Source organism: Agelaius phoeniceus, chromosome Z, assembly GCF_051311805.1.
Source record: "Agelaius phoeniceus isolate bAgePho1 chromosome Z, bAgePho1.hap1, whole genome shotgun sequence".
Lineage (NCBI taxonomy): Eukaryota > Metazoa > Chordata > Aves > Passeriformes > Icteridae > Agelaius > Agelaius phoeniceus.
The window spans coordinates 71210818-71225341 of NC_135303.1; the positions used below are offsets into that span (position 1 = coordinate 71210818).

Here is a 14524-nt window from a genome sequence, read left to right on the forward strand (position 1 = left end):
AATCCTACTTCAGATTTCTCTCGGGATTTCAGAATACTTGACCCATTAAATTAGGCAAGGTCTTCAGGTCTATGTTTTCCCAAAGCCTATCTCCTCATTTGCCTTAGGCTGCAGGAAGGCTCTGATGAACTAATTTAAAGAACAGAGGTAATTAAAACCTCTCAAATCACACAAGGGGTAAACAATCTCTAAAAAAGGCTGATATGATTGTAAGTATGCTTACTCTTCACACAGTTATGTCAAAATTATCTAGATTAATAAATTGAAACAACTGTAGCTATTTAAAATTCAAAGTACCCAAGGTCACTTGGAGATAATCACAGGAAGCCACATGCAGGCCCTGAGCAGCTGAGAGACCTCAGGGGCAACTGCCTGTGAAAGGAGGCACCTGAGGGCAGAAAAAGCCCCTAACCTTAACCTTAGCACCACACATCCTTAGCATCACTGTCTACAGAGCTATTCTGCTACCTGAGGCATGCACTTTTCCTTTTATTTTTTTGGAGTTTTTGTTTTGTTTTGTTTTTGTTGTTGTTGGGTTTTTGTTTGGTTGGTTGTTGTTGTTGTTGTTGGGGTTTCTTGCCCTTGTATTCTTTCTGGTACCTTTGACTTTCTAATGAACTGTAACAGATGGTCAGCAATAGTTTCTCTCTCCTAGTCAATGTAAAATCTAACAATTAAATTTTTTTAAACAAAGGCTTTGATTTTTCAATCCTGTGAAATCACTGGAACACAGCTTGATGGCAGCAGAATGTGTGATACATTCAAGAAGGCAGATATCAATTAATATCCCCTGCAGTCAGAACTGCAATTATGTACAACATTACAGAGAAAAGTAATGGAATGCACCTTTTGTTTTTTAACCCCCATGAGTAACAGAAGAATAGTGTTGAAAAAATTTGGACTTAACCAAGAAAACATGCACATGATGTCTTTCTTTATAACCACTTGTTACAAATGCTAATTTGATTGTAAAATGCGTTACAATGCTTCTGTGCAAATAGAAAGTAGACTTAAAGCAGACTTAGAGATACAACTATTAAAACTCTCATTAGGTTCTGTATACCAGATGTCAGCATATGCTAACTCATTGTTGATTTGATAAAGTATACTCTTCCAGGTCATCAGAAGCAGTACAATGCTTCAATACATCCAGGCCTCTGCAGTGATCAGTAACAATCTTTTGCATAGCCTAAAACATGAAGATCATCTACAATACTAGAAGTCAGTAATGAAAAACCTGCACTATATTTGCTGCATTATTTGGTTTTATGTGTTGTAGGTTAAAGCCATTTACTTTAAAATACAAGTGAAATTACCGCTGCAGACTTCTGTTCTTCACAACCAGTTCAAGCTACTCTGGAATCTTAATACAGAATTCAGGGTCAGCTCACTTCAATGTAAACAAAGCTCTGGCTGTATTTTAACTTGAGAAAACACAATTGGAGGTCAAATGTTGGAGCAAGCACAGGCAGCATTCCACACGGCAGCAGTGCTCAAAGTGCAGATAAAAGAGGGGGTGTTTCTTCCTGCTTAAAGAGAAATGTAAAGATAGATGCTGTATTGTAAGAGACAGATACTCCATTCATAGGAGGCATGTCTAGAAACAGAGATTTCAAAAGGGCATAAAGAGGTTTAAGAAAGCAGAGGAATGATTAAGACCAAGCTGTAAGGAACTGAGAAAAAACAAACAAGGAATCTTCCAAAAGGAGAGGAAATCAGCTTATTAGTTTCAGTGTTAGGATGAAGAGAGGAAAAAAAACTACAGTGGATACTGCAGTAAGAGCTCTCCAAGCCATTTCCACATCAGACATTTACATAATCTGATACACTTACCTGTGCCAAATCTTAGCATCCACTGCCTAATAACTAACAAGCTCATGGATTTCAGTGTTTCTTCTGGTATTTCTGACTCAACAATCTGTAAAACATATGGCTTCCTTTGCATTCAGCACATCTATGTTCTGACCATTTAAATAAATTTTGCTGGTTTTACTCTCCCATTAATTAAGGCAGAGAGTGAAAATCTTACTCTTTTAAAGGACAATAAACTAATATTGCCCACCAATATTGATCCATTATTCTATGTATAAGAATAACATGAAATAATGGAAATAACAGTTGTGCAGAGCTTTTATTTGGAAGTTCTTACATTCTTCTGTAGAGTTTAGCCTAGCAGCATACTTTAGTTCTAGAATATTCATAAATATATGAAACAGATGTACTAACCAACCCATAGTTTATATAGACACATATGAAAAAAAAGAAAAAGCAGGGAAGGAAAACAGATCCAAAACATCTCAGCAGGGATTCAAATAACCTTTTTCAGATACTACTCATTTGACTAAGGCCGTCTTACAACACCTGCAATTTCTTCCAAATTCTTAACCCAGACCAGACAACACTGCATTCTTCTTTCCCAAGTGAATCAATGATTGATTTTCCTTGTGTTTCTATAGGGCTGTCACTGATTGACAAAGTAAGTCCCTAGGAGAAGCAATATTTCTAAATAAATACTAAAGCTTTGTGTCAGATGGTTCTGGGTTGTTTCAAAGAGTATTTATCAGTTAAAAGGAAACCTAAAAATGCATGTATTTAAAAAAAAATCAAACTTTGCTTTAGTACTATTAAGCAATTCTTGAAAAAAACACTGAAATAAAAAATTGTAATAAACTAAGAAATTACATTTTGATAATTTTTGAACGGCCTTCTATTATATAATGTATTGATAGAGTTCTCAGTCCTAAGAGATATGAGCCAGGTAAAGAGTGAAGACAGGAAACTGAATTTTAGGGAAGCAAACTTTCAGCTCTTCAAGAAGCTAGTCAATAGCCCCCCCCCTGAGAAAATGCCCTTGTGGACAAGGGAGCAGAACAGAGCTGACAGAACTTTAAGGACATAAAGGGCAAAAGCTCCTGAACCCCAGGCATAAGAAATCAGGAGAGGAAGGCAATGGCAGAGTCAATCTATTGATAAAACTAAGGGGCAAGAAGAAAATGTACAGGTAGTGCATTTCACAGTGTGGAAGTGCAAACAGGTGTTCTGGGAAGAGTACAGGGATGCAGTCCAAGACATGTATCAAGGTATGGCTGGAGCTGAGCATCCCTTGGTAAGGGACACAAAAAGTAACAAGGGCTTTACAGCCAGGATAGAAAGGTCAGAGGAATGGAGTTCTCCCACAGTGGAGGTGACTGACCAACTGCTAAGAAAGAATGAGGAAAAGGCTGAGGTATTCAACAACTTTTTGCCTCAGTCTTCTTCTTCTGACAGTCTCTTTTCTCACACCTCTTGAGTGGATGGACCACAAGAAAGAGAGCAACTGTAAGAGAAGATCAGGTTCGTGACCACCTGAGGAATTTACATTCAGGACCTGACAAAATGCATCCCGGAGTCCTGAAACTGATAGTGTTGCCAATCTGCTCTCCATGATACTTAAAAAGTCATGGCAGTCAGGGCAAGTCCCAGGTGACTGGAAAAGTGAAACATGGTACCCATCTTTAATAAAGGTACGAAGGATGACCCTGGGAACTACTGACCTGTCAGCCTCACCTCTGTGCCTGGAAGGATGATGGAACAGATCCTGCTAGAGTCTGTGCTAAGGCACATGGAGGACATCCTCCATGGGACAGCCCACATGGCTACAGGAAGGGCAAGTCCCATCTGATCAGCCCAATGGCCTTCTAAAACAAAGTGACTGCATGTGGACAAGGGAAAGGTTACAGATGTTCTCTATCTGGACTTCTGTAAAGCCTTTGACACAGTCCCCCAAAACATCTTTCTCTCCAAACTAGAGGGATGGATTTGACAGGTGGCCCCCTCACAGCAGAATGAATGTGCTGTATGGTCACATTCAGAGAACCAGTCAATCCCTCAAAATCTGGACGTAGATCAGTGATCAGTGGTGTCCCTCGGGGTCTGTATGGGGACTAGCACTGATTAATATCTTCACCAATGACACACTGGGACCAAGTGCACCCTTGGCAAATTTGCAGACAACACCCAGCTGAGTGGTGCAGCTGACATACCTGAGGGACAGGATCTCATCCAGAAGGACCAGAACAAGCTCTGGGAGACAGCCCGCAGGAATCTCACAAGGTTTAATGAGACCAAGTGCAAGGTTCTGCACCTGGGTCAGAGCAACCCTGGCACCAATACAGGCTGGGGGATGGACAGACCACAGCAGCCCTGCCCAGAAGGGCTTGGGGCTGCTGGTGGCTGAGAGGCTGGACATGACCCAGCCATGGGCACTCACAGCCCAGAGAGCCACATGTGTCCTGGGCTGCATCCAAAGCAGTAATTATTTCCTACATTTTATGTATCTCATGCTCCTTTGAAAGGCTGGGGCTTTAGGAGCAATCCTGTTCTTAAACTTAATCAGAACCACATGGAGGTCAGTGTGATGGCCCATTCAACTGAAACAGAATTGGAAAGTATATTAAAAGTTAACTAAGAAATTATTTCATATGTAACCTACAGAGTTTAAAAAGCCATTTTAATGTTAGTCTTGGTATTGTTGAAAACAGCGCATGTCAATGAAATGCCTCACGCTACCTTCAATATTTCTACAAATCAGATTTCTGAAGTTTGCAACTAAAAAGAAACAAAAGGTGTAACATGCAAACAACCTCAGACCAGTGAAAAAAATAGAAAGTAAGACAAAACCCCTATTTCAATACCTTTCCTCTGGCTGCCTATTTCTGATGGGGAGACTACAGAAGAGCCAAACCCTGTAGTTTCATTTACATTAAGTGTTGACATCTCTATTCCATAATGTAAATCTGGACTTTGTACTATTTTGTTTTAAATACTATTGAAATTACAGAGGCAGTAATAGCTCACATTAGTAAAGAGCAAAGAATGGCAACCACAAGCAAGTGATTCAACAATTTAAACCTTCACAGGTATTTAGCAGACATGACACCACCACATATCATTTAATGTGTATTATGTTATTTAAAAATGAAGTAATGTATATAAGCAGGAGACAAGTCTACTTAGTAATTAATAGGTAATGCTTAATAGGCATAGTGCTTAATAGCACTACAATTAATAGGTAGTGCTTAATAGGTGTGCACAATTTTGAATGAAAACCACAATCAGTTGCCAGTATCAGCAAAACAAGCAGGTAGCTAGTCCTTGGTTTACTTGGGCTTTTTTTAGCTTTTTGTGTGAATTTTGCATAGATGAAAGGGAATTAAATAGCACTTACTAGTGCCAGACACAATATGAGCAACCATGAGCGACAATATGAGCATTAGACACAGCATCAATGTATAGCTCTGTATATGCATCTCACTTTTGACCTCCAACATTCTTGCTGAAAGTCTAGATCACAGAACAGGACTTCAGAGCCCTTTGTCTGAGTGATTTAAGCTCATGGTTCTGAGTCACAGTTAAACAGACAGCCCTGTCAATAATACTGGTAAAGGATCACATTTGGGGAAAATTTCTCCCCTCTGATCTTCACAGCATAAATAATGCTTACTCTGTACAAGTTCCAAGTGCAGAACTCCCACTGAGGTTTCATTAAAAAGAGTACAGAATACACAACAGAGATCTACACTGTGGATGGGAGACTTGCAGCATGAATTGGAGAATAACTTTGCCCTTAATTTGAACTCATGTTCTTCCCTTGTTCCCCACATTGCATCTGAAAGATCCGTGTGTAGCTGTGTTTTCCAGTCATGCCGCAAATATGAATGAAGAACAATCACACTCCCTCTGATGACTCATATGAAACATGTATTTCCAACAAAATGAACCAAAATCATTTGGTAGGACCAGCTGATGAAGAAACATCAGTTGTGTACTTCACTGTGCTGTTGTTTACTCACAGTGGGAAGAATATCCTTGAACATTCAATTTTCAATGGCAGAAATGCCACTTTTTCTTCAGAGTGCTGATACATTATTGTATTTTCAGTGCTTGATACAGATTTATTTGTGTATGTGTGATGGAAGCACTACTGAAAGCTGTTCAATTAGAGGGACAATAAAAAACTACACCTTTTAATATAAAATTGTTAATGTAATTCTTATTGTACTTTAAATACAACCATAGGGGTTTTATTTTCCATCAAGGGTATATAATACCTTTCCTGCATCAGAGCACTGTTTACTGAACAACTTAGCTGAGCATTTACAGAGTAACTTTTATCGAGCTGTGCTCATATAAATCAACCTCTATGGTTTTTTGCAACTCACCTAAACTGCCTCCTTATTCTCCTGACTTTTCCAAAACTCTGGGGGAAAAAAAATTGATCTCATGGGTAAAGAAATTGATGTACACAAGCTTCCACTACTTACAGATTTAGCCCTACAAAAGGACAATCTTTTCAATCCCATTGAATTTTTTTTTATTTTTGGTTTCTTAGTACAGTTTTCATGATAGCAGCAATCCTAGCACAGTCACCTTCAGTCAAGTGCTTTCATTGTGAGCAGTCTCAGTAATTAAACAGGTCTCAGTAGCTACAGACTCTGTTGTGTCAATATCCACACCAGCACGCACCATCACTCAACATGACAGAAACAGAGAAGAAAATTTTAATCCAAAACCAACAGGAATAACCTGACAAACTGTTCATATGTCTGCAGTGAGCAAGTCAGACGAGACACTGTCAGGAAAAGTGTGGATTTGTCCCACTGACAGGAGAAGTAACCACTTTTTGGGTGTAGAAAATTCTGACAAAAAGACTAAAGACTTTGCAAACACAAAATTATTATGGAGAACAAAACTAGTATAGTTTAGTTTAATAGTAATCATTTAAGGCAACTTTTAGTGAGCTGTGGGAAATTATTAAACATTATTGTTAATATACAATATGAGCTGTTTTCAGCATTCACCTCATTCTGAGGAAGAAATTACTAGCATAGCTATTAACATGCTTAATTCAAAGATTTATGCAAAACTGGCCTGTTTGCAAAATTCTGGGCAAAATTCACTTCCAAGTTTCATTTACAAATGAACTTCACTTCAAGCACTGGCATCTGCTAAAAACAGGAAGAAAAATTAAAGATTCAACTTGTGATGGATTTTTTAACCATGAAGACAAAAAAGAAGCTAATATCTCTGAATGAGGTCCCTCCTTGTTCAGGAACTTGTCTTTGGAGTGTTAGGTTTTGCATTGAAAAATCTGGGAGGGTGAGGAGGGATTAATGCTAGATGAAACGGAAGATAAACATTTCCTAGAAAACATTCTGGGTTTTCATAGGATTTTAAAAGGGGAGGGGAGGAGGCAGTCAATATATTGTCTATCAACATCTTTCAGTATTGATTTAAAATCCATTCCCACCATAATATTTCCACCTTCGATAACATATTCTCAAAAATGTAATCTCATTACTATTATTATCTTCATCATATGACAGAGAATGTGTTTTTTAATTTCTAAATTATCACTCATACTTTAAAATGGAAAAAGCCTGAAAAAAAAATAGAAGTCGGCACTGGAATACAAAACACCAATCAGATGCACCTTTCACTGTCACTGACATGTAACAATTCTAACTGATGCAAATACAGGGAACTGTCAGAACCTTTTCCTGTATAAAAATAAGACTAAGTAAACAAGAAACACAAACAAACAAAAAAAATGGAAATAGATTAACTCAAATAACTAGTGTGATTGAAGGTGCTTGCAGCTAAGGCATCTGTGCTTTTTTCCACTTAGGAAGCAGCAGATGCATAGGCAATAGATGCCTAGGCATGTTCCTCACTGAAAACACACCATACCTCTCAGAAACCTCTGAAAGAACAATTAAAACAAATCTTCAGGTCTGCAATGAAAAAATCTGGAAGCACAACCTTCAAATTAGCACCTCAGACATCACAGAGTAACTGCTCTAGTCAGTTGACTTGGCCAATCTGCAATTAGAAGGCTCTCTGAAGCCCCTTATAAGCAAAAGTGAAGGAGCAGAAGTTCATTTCTGAACAGAGATATCAAGAAGATAAGAAAACTCCCTTAAGGAATCAGTGAAAGTCAGATTCTTGTCTTAAAGAAGGCATTGGAAAAAGAAAATCCCAGTATTTCATTAGCCAAAAGCCACAATATGAGGGCTGCAATGAAAGGGGAAAAAAAAAAGAAAGGGAAAAAAAATAAAGGAAAAAAAGGGTAATATGAAATTTTGTGGGGAAAAAAAACCTAGGGTTATGATAGAGACTGTATAAACATCAGTAAGTATGTCCAAAAGAATCTGTGCTCTTATTAATCATAACTCTACAATGATAATAAGACCATCTTTTGGAGTGAAAACAGTCATCACTGTCACATGCTCCATTATGGAAAGGATTTATGTGGTTTCCTCTTAGCAATGTAAACCAAGGCTTGAAAGGTTCCACGTGTTTTGCTTTTCAAAGCCCTCTTATGGCAACTACCAGGCATTACAGTGCTAATCCACATTCAAAAACAGCAAGAAATACTGGAAGAAATGAGTATTGCTCCACAGTGTTTCAGCATAACAAAGAGCTGAAAGTTTAATAAAGCAAAGGATAGTAGCTTTAACTGAAATTATGGGTCATACTCCTTTGCTTTAATGTTGGCATGTTCATACCAAAATTTCTTGTAATACCTTGCAGAAACTATAATGAATTGTATTCACAGCAAATCCCTACTTCATACCTCAAATCACAGTTCTGTATTTGATGCAAAATTTGGACTCAAAGCCCATGTTAATAGTTCTGAGCCGAATTTGTACCATTTTAATGCTTTTTATTACCTTTATTTTAAATCGAGGCTCTCTTCAGGGACATTGGTAGTTACAGTCTCCTGTAACATTGGTAGTTACAGTCCCCTGTGATTGCTAAAAGGAATCATTCTATCAACCCTATCTCATTCTCTTTGATTTCAAGTGAACAAAAGGCCATGTGTATCCAACCCTGCTACATTCATTTTTCATCTGTTTTGTTTAAACAAGCAATTACTTTATTTTCATAAACGATCTCGTTAGCACAGAGTTACTTGTATCTGCAGTGTAAAAAATGCTCCATAAAAGACAATTCTACTTCATATCAAACCAGTCAAGACTTTTCAAGCTACTACTTGATACACAAATATACCACCACATGCCATTGAACCTGCTCAACTTTTTATTATTTACTTGTAGAAATTACCTGTCTTTCTGTTCAAAAAGACACCTCAAAAAGAGGGTTGATTTACAGGACATACTGATGGAGTCAGACTTTGCTAATGACCAAAAATAATGAAGTTACATTTTTATCCTGGTATCTCCATCAGGCCACTTTAAAGAGGAACTAAAGTTCTTCTACACAGTTCACAAGACTCTTTCAAAATGTGCAGTATTTCCTTTTGTCAACTGGCATGTTTTCAGGGCAATTCCTCTCGAGCCATAACAAATAGGAAGAAACATGAAAGTATAATAATGAAAAAAAAAACCTACCACAAGATCAAATATTACATTATATTTGATGGTTTTTTTTAAATATGTACCCAGTAAAAAAAAATCTACAGTTTGAGGTCAACACCTCACAGAGAAGTAGTCAGAAGACTATGTTTGTTGCAATGCTACTTGCCATAATACAAAATACAAAATGACCACCTGTAAATTATTCTTTCGGCAGGACTTTTAAAGCATGGAGAGATACAAACATGGAAGTGTGAATTTTGGCCTCAACTAAAAAGGAAATAGTAATGAATCTGGTAAAATGTACCATAAAAGTAGGGCCTTCTTTTTCGTCTACAGACTTTCAACAACACCTTTATCAAACCACACAGCTAACAAAATAGAGAGTGCTTTTCTCTTAGGATGGTCTGGGTTTGAAAGTCATCTAGCCAAACCCCCCTACAATGAGCAGACTTCTTCAACTAGATCAGCTTATTTTAGTGCCCCATCCAACCTGACTTTGAATGTTTCCAGGGATGGGACATCCACAACCTCTCTGTGCAACCTGCTGCAGTGTTTCACCAACCCATTATGAAAAATGTCTTTATATCTAGTCAGAATCTGTTCTACTTCAGTTTAAAACCATCACCCTTTGTCCTATCACAACAGATCTTTTAAAAACTCTGTCCTCAAATTTTTTATAAGTCTACTTTAAGTACTTAAAGCCTGCAGTAAGGTGTCTTCAGAGCCTTCTCTTCTCCTGGAGAACCCCAACTCTCTGTCCTAATAGTGAAGGTGTTCCAGCCCTCTGACCATCTCTGTGGCCTCCTCTGGACTCCCTCCAGCAGGTCCCTGTCCTTCCTGTGCTGGGAGCCCAGAGCTGATGCAGCCCTGCAGGTGGGGTCTCAGCAGGGCAGGGCAGAGGGGCAGAATCCCCTCCCTGGCCCTGCTGCCCACCCTGCTCTGGATGCAGCCCAGGACACGTGTGGCTCTCTGGGCTGGGAGTGCCCATGGCTGGGGCATGTCCAGCCTCAGCCACCAGCACCCCCAAATTCCTCTGAGCAAGTATGATGATTCTGTGTCTTTAACACTGCTCATTAAACTTATGGATAAACTTTATCATTCCCTAGATTCTCCCTTGCAGTCTTCATTGAATTCCTTAAATTGATTCTTAATCCCACAAACTGGGAAGAACTTTCTTGGAGAGAGTTCTTGATCATAAAGAATTTATGATCAAGAATTTATGAGGAATTGTCCTGAAAACATGCCAGTTGACAAAAGGAAATACTGCACATTTTGAAAGAGTCTTGTGAACTGTGTAGAAGAACTTTAGTTCCTCTTTAAAGTGGCCTGATGGAGATACCAGGATAAAAGTGTGTGTCTCCTGCTGTGTCCCACTAAGCTAAAAAAGGGTTACCCAATGCCAGAACAGCACTTGGGGCAGGAAGAAGCACTTCTCCAAGCAGACATGTCCCCAAGACCTGAAGGTACATCATACTATAATCGTAGACTCATATTATAGCTACCAGTGCACAGCAGGACTCCCAGTTCCAAACGACCTGGAAGCTGTGCAGGGAGATCTGACACAGCACAGCTCTCTGCAAGAGATGCTCAACTGCAGGCCCTCACATGTTTCTTTTCAACCATATTCTAATGTCTGTTCTGAAACACAACACCTGCAAAAGCACTAACAAAATATAGACAAACCAAATAATTTGACAAGATTTTTCCTTTTTCTGGTCTTTAAAAAATATTTTATGGTTTTAACACTTGGTTTTTGAAACTGAGTCCTTATTGCATGCAATGTTTTATGCCTGTAAAGAATAACTGCGTGAAGTAAAGAGAGAACACTGAAAAGACCCAAATCACTGGCCCCTGTCCTGCTTTATTTAAGTCCAATTTCCATGCATTTTGATCATATTAAATTTAACTCCTGGAAGTTTAAACTGTCAATTAACTCCAAATAAGTCCCATTAGATAGGGTAGGCACTTGATTCTCCTGATTGTTTGACTGTTGTTGAAATATATCTGCAACTGATTGCAAAATCATCACTGTTAAAAAACAGGGTACACTGTCACAATTCAGAAAAAATAAATGCTTCATAAATAAAAAAAACCAAATTTGTCTTTTTAATTCACTCATACCTTGTAATTCTAGCTCAGATGTATTTAGTTTTATTCCACAATGTACTGAATAAACATTACTGAAATAACTCTTCCAAGCCCCAGCCTCAGCAAAGACTGGATTTTTTCCATATGGAATAAATACTGGTATAGTTTTCCATATGTCTTTGCTCACTTTCAGTTCTAAATATAAAAACATTGCAAACAGAAATAGGCATAGATGAGTTATCGAATCCTGCTAGAGCAAAACCTGGTCACAAATATAACATCATAAGGTTTGGACTCAAAATTAAACTCCAACATCCTGAGTGCTATAGGAAGCAGCTGCTAAACTCAAAACACATAAGTGCATTTTCATCAAACTTTGGTTGGTTCTTTTTTTGTTTTGCTCGTCTGTTTGTTTCAGTTGTTTATGTAGTATTTGAAGTGTTCACAGAAAATTAATTTGCCATTATGACAGCTCTAATATGTAAAGTGTGGACAAAAGAACAACTGTATGCATTGAAAGGCTACTTCCCATTTCCAACCAAACAAGAGTAAATATGTTCCTGAAAGCCAGCCAAGCAGCTGTATTTCAAGAAAGTTCTGTTTCATTCTTAATTTGGAAACAAAGGAGACTGCTTTGCAATGTATTATTAACATTACTATAATAACCTAGAAACCGGATCATGTGCCTGTACATACTTACATCATGTGCCTGTACAAAAACTTAGATTGTAACTTGGCTGACTAGACTGCTCATCATATTTTCAGCTGTTTTATTAACAGACCTTTGTTTCATGGGACTAAGATGCCAGTGAAATACTTCAAAAATGACAAAAACATAAACACATACATCAGTAAGGATTCAATTCTGACAGATCCTCAGTAACTACAGGGTCAAGTAGGATGCTTCTAATTCCACTGCACTCCTCAGATTTTATAAAGGTATTTTTACACCACCAGGAGCATCCCCCATGTGCACAGAGTTGTTTTTGTCAAGCTTGAGAAAGCCCTAAGAGAAGAGAGAGAAACTGCTGTTTCATATAAACTCCTGCTCAACTTTCATCACTATGATGTCATTAGAAGATATCCAGAGGCAAGACAGAGGGGCCAGATCTCTCTGTAATCAGCTTGTTAGCAAAGTTATTACTGAAAGAATGCTTGAAGGAACTTACCAGTAGAGAAAACAAAAACTGTGTTGTCCCAAAGACCGTATGTTTTCAGAGCATCAGTAAGATTTCCTACCGCTTCGTCCATAAGCGTCACCATTCCTGCATAATGGCGCCTTTTCACATCTTTTATGGAAGAATATGGTTTCAAGTATTCTTCAGGGACCTCAAGAGGTTCATGCACAGACTGAAAGGCAAGATAGAGAAAGAGGGGCTGGGGTGGAAGGGATAAAATGGAAATTAGTTGAACATAAAGTACTAAGTGCAAAAGTTACTGCAGCAAAAGCAGACCTCTTTTATCAACTGTGCAGGTAGTGCCTTTTGATTTCTTCTACAACTTCTACATCTTCCATTCTTTGCACATAAACTAAGAAAGCTTTAAAAAATTACTCTTGGAAAGCTGTGGAAAAACATCAGGTCTATCTTTTCTTCATCACATAATTGTTAATAATTTCTTTCTATTAAACTTGTCAGCTTAAGCATCCTTTTTCTGTTTAGAAGTGCAAACTACTTGCTCAACTATTTCTAAAAATGTATTCATTGTATTAAAATAGAAGAAATGGAGAAGGGTAGCAGGCCAGGACCATGCAGACAAAGCCGATTTTGGCAGCAGGTGAGTTTTACCACTGCTACTTCTCACATTTAGCTCTATGCACCTATTGAATAGCTGTGAACTGCAGCTCAAACACAGCTCTCTCTATTAATATTTCATCAATGTTTTTAGAAACATTCTTTAATGCTAAAGTTATCTGTACCTTCTCAGTTTTGTGATTTGCTATAAGATCTATAGCTCTTTCTGTGAATAAATTTGTAGAGTACACATTTTTAAATCCAGTTGCAACTTCTTCTCCATCTCGAAAGTCCAGAGCACAGCGCGTCACATTCTTTGCTTTGATGAGGACACAGTGGTCATGAGTATAATAATCCTCACTGCCCAAGAGATAGCCTACAACAGGAAAAGATGTCAAATAAGCAGGCCAACATCGTGTCACATAAACACATACATCAGGAGGAGAAAAAAGTCAAACACAAATGTCAAAACATTAGTGGTTTTGAGCTAAAACACTAATTCAACCCTGGACCACCTACTGTGAGACCCCTGACATGTCTAAGTAGCTCCACATTTAATACCTCATAGGCTTTTAATTGCTAATGCCAGCATTAATTTCAAAAGAAATTAAACATTTTGAAAGCAGTTTAATGACCTCTTATTTGTACTTGGATGTCCATGAGCACTAAACTAATGCACTAGGAGCCATGGCAGCGATCTAGCTGTGAACTAGTCTGATTCTTGGTGGTATGATTTCTATGTTTGTATTTTGATGTAGGCTTCCACCTCTATTGGAAAGTTTGGAATTTTAAAATCCATTTATTCAAAAACACCCAAGAATTAATCATCTATGTCTGCTGTAATGTAATTTCTGATCCACTGCTGACACCAGCTGGTCAAGAAAAGACACTATCATTTAGAGATCTCCAAAAGAAATTAGGTAAAAATCCTGCATGTATGGATTTGCTCCTACCTAGGGCTAGCCTGTTAGGCATGGAGCGCCCTTGTGTTTTAGCAGGCACAAATAAAACTTTTCAAAATCATTTGAATCTCAAAAATTACATTTGAAATGAGATTTTAGATTTCTCCCCCAATATCCTGAAAAAATTGATGAATCTGAAAAAAATACAGTCCTATGTTCCGCAAAAAAAAAGAACTTGGGACAAAAATCCAAGACTGAAGAAATTTACTTGAACTTTTTTTTCAGCAGCTGCAGCTGGTAATTTCTGCAAAAACAAATGTACAGAAAAAATAAAGTTATCTTAAATAAAATATAAATGTCTACAATATTTTTAGGAGAATAAAATGATTAGTTTTTCAAAAGGTGAAGTGATTTTATAGGCAGATTGCTTACATCAATGTAC

General features: G+C 37.9%; 1 protein-coding gene across 1 annotated transcript in view; it reads right to left on the reverse strand.

Annotated features, from left to right (window-relative positions):
- ARSB (arylsulfatase B) overlaps nucleotides 1-14524 on the reverse strand; it is a 65773-nt gene that overhangs the window by 46635 nt on the left and 4614 nt on the right. Inside the window, exons 3-4 of the mRNA XM_054652117.2 lie at nucleotides 13366-13556; nucleotides 12617-12824 (exon numbers count right to left, since the gene is read on the reverse strand). Of these exons, the coding sequence (XP_054508092.2) occupies nucleotides 12617-12824; nucleotides 13366-13556 (399 nt within the window). The remainder of the gene's footprint in view (nucleotides 1-12616; nucleotides 12825-13365; nucleotides 13557-14524) is intronic.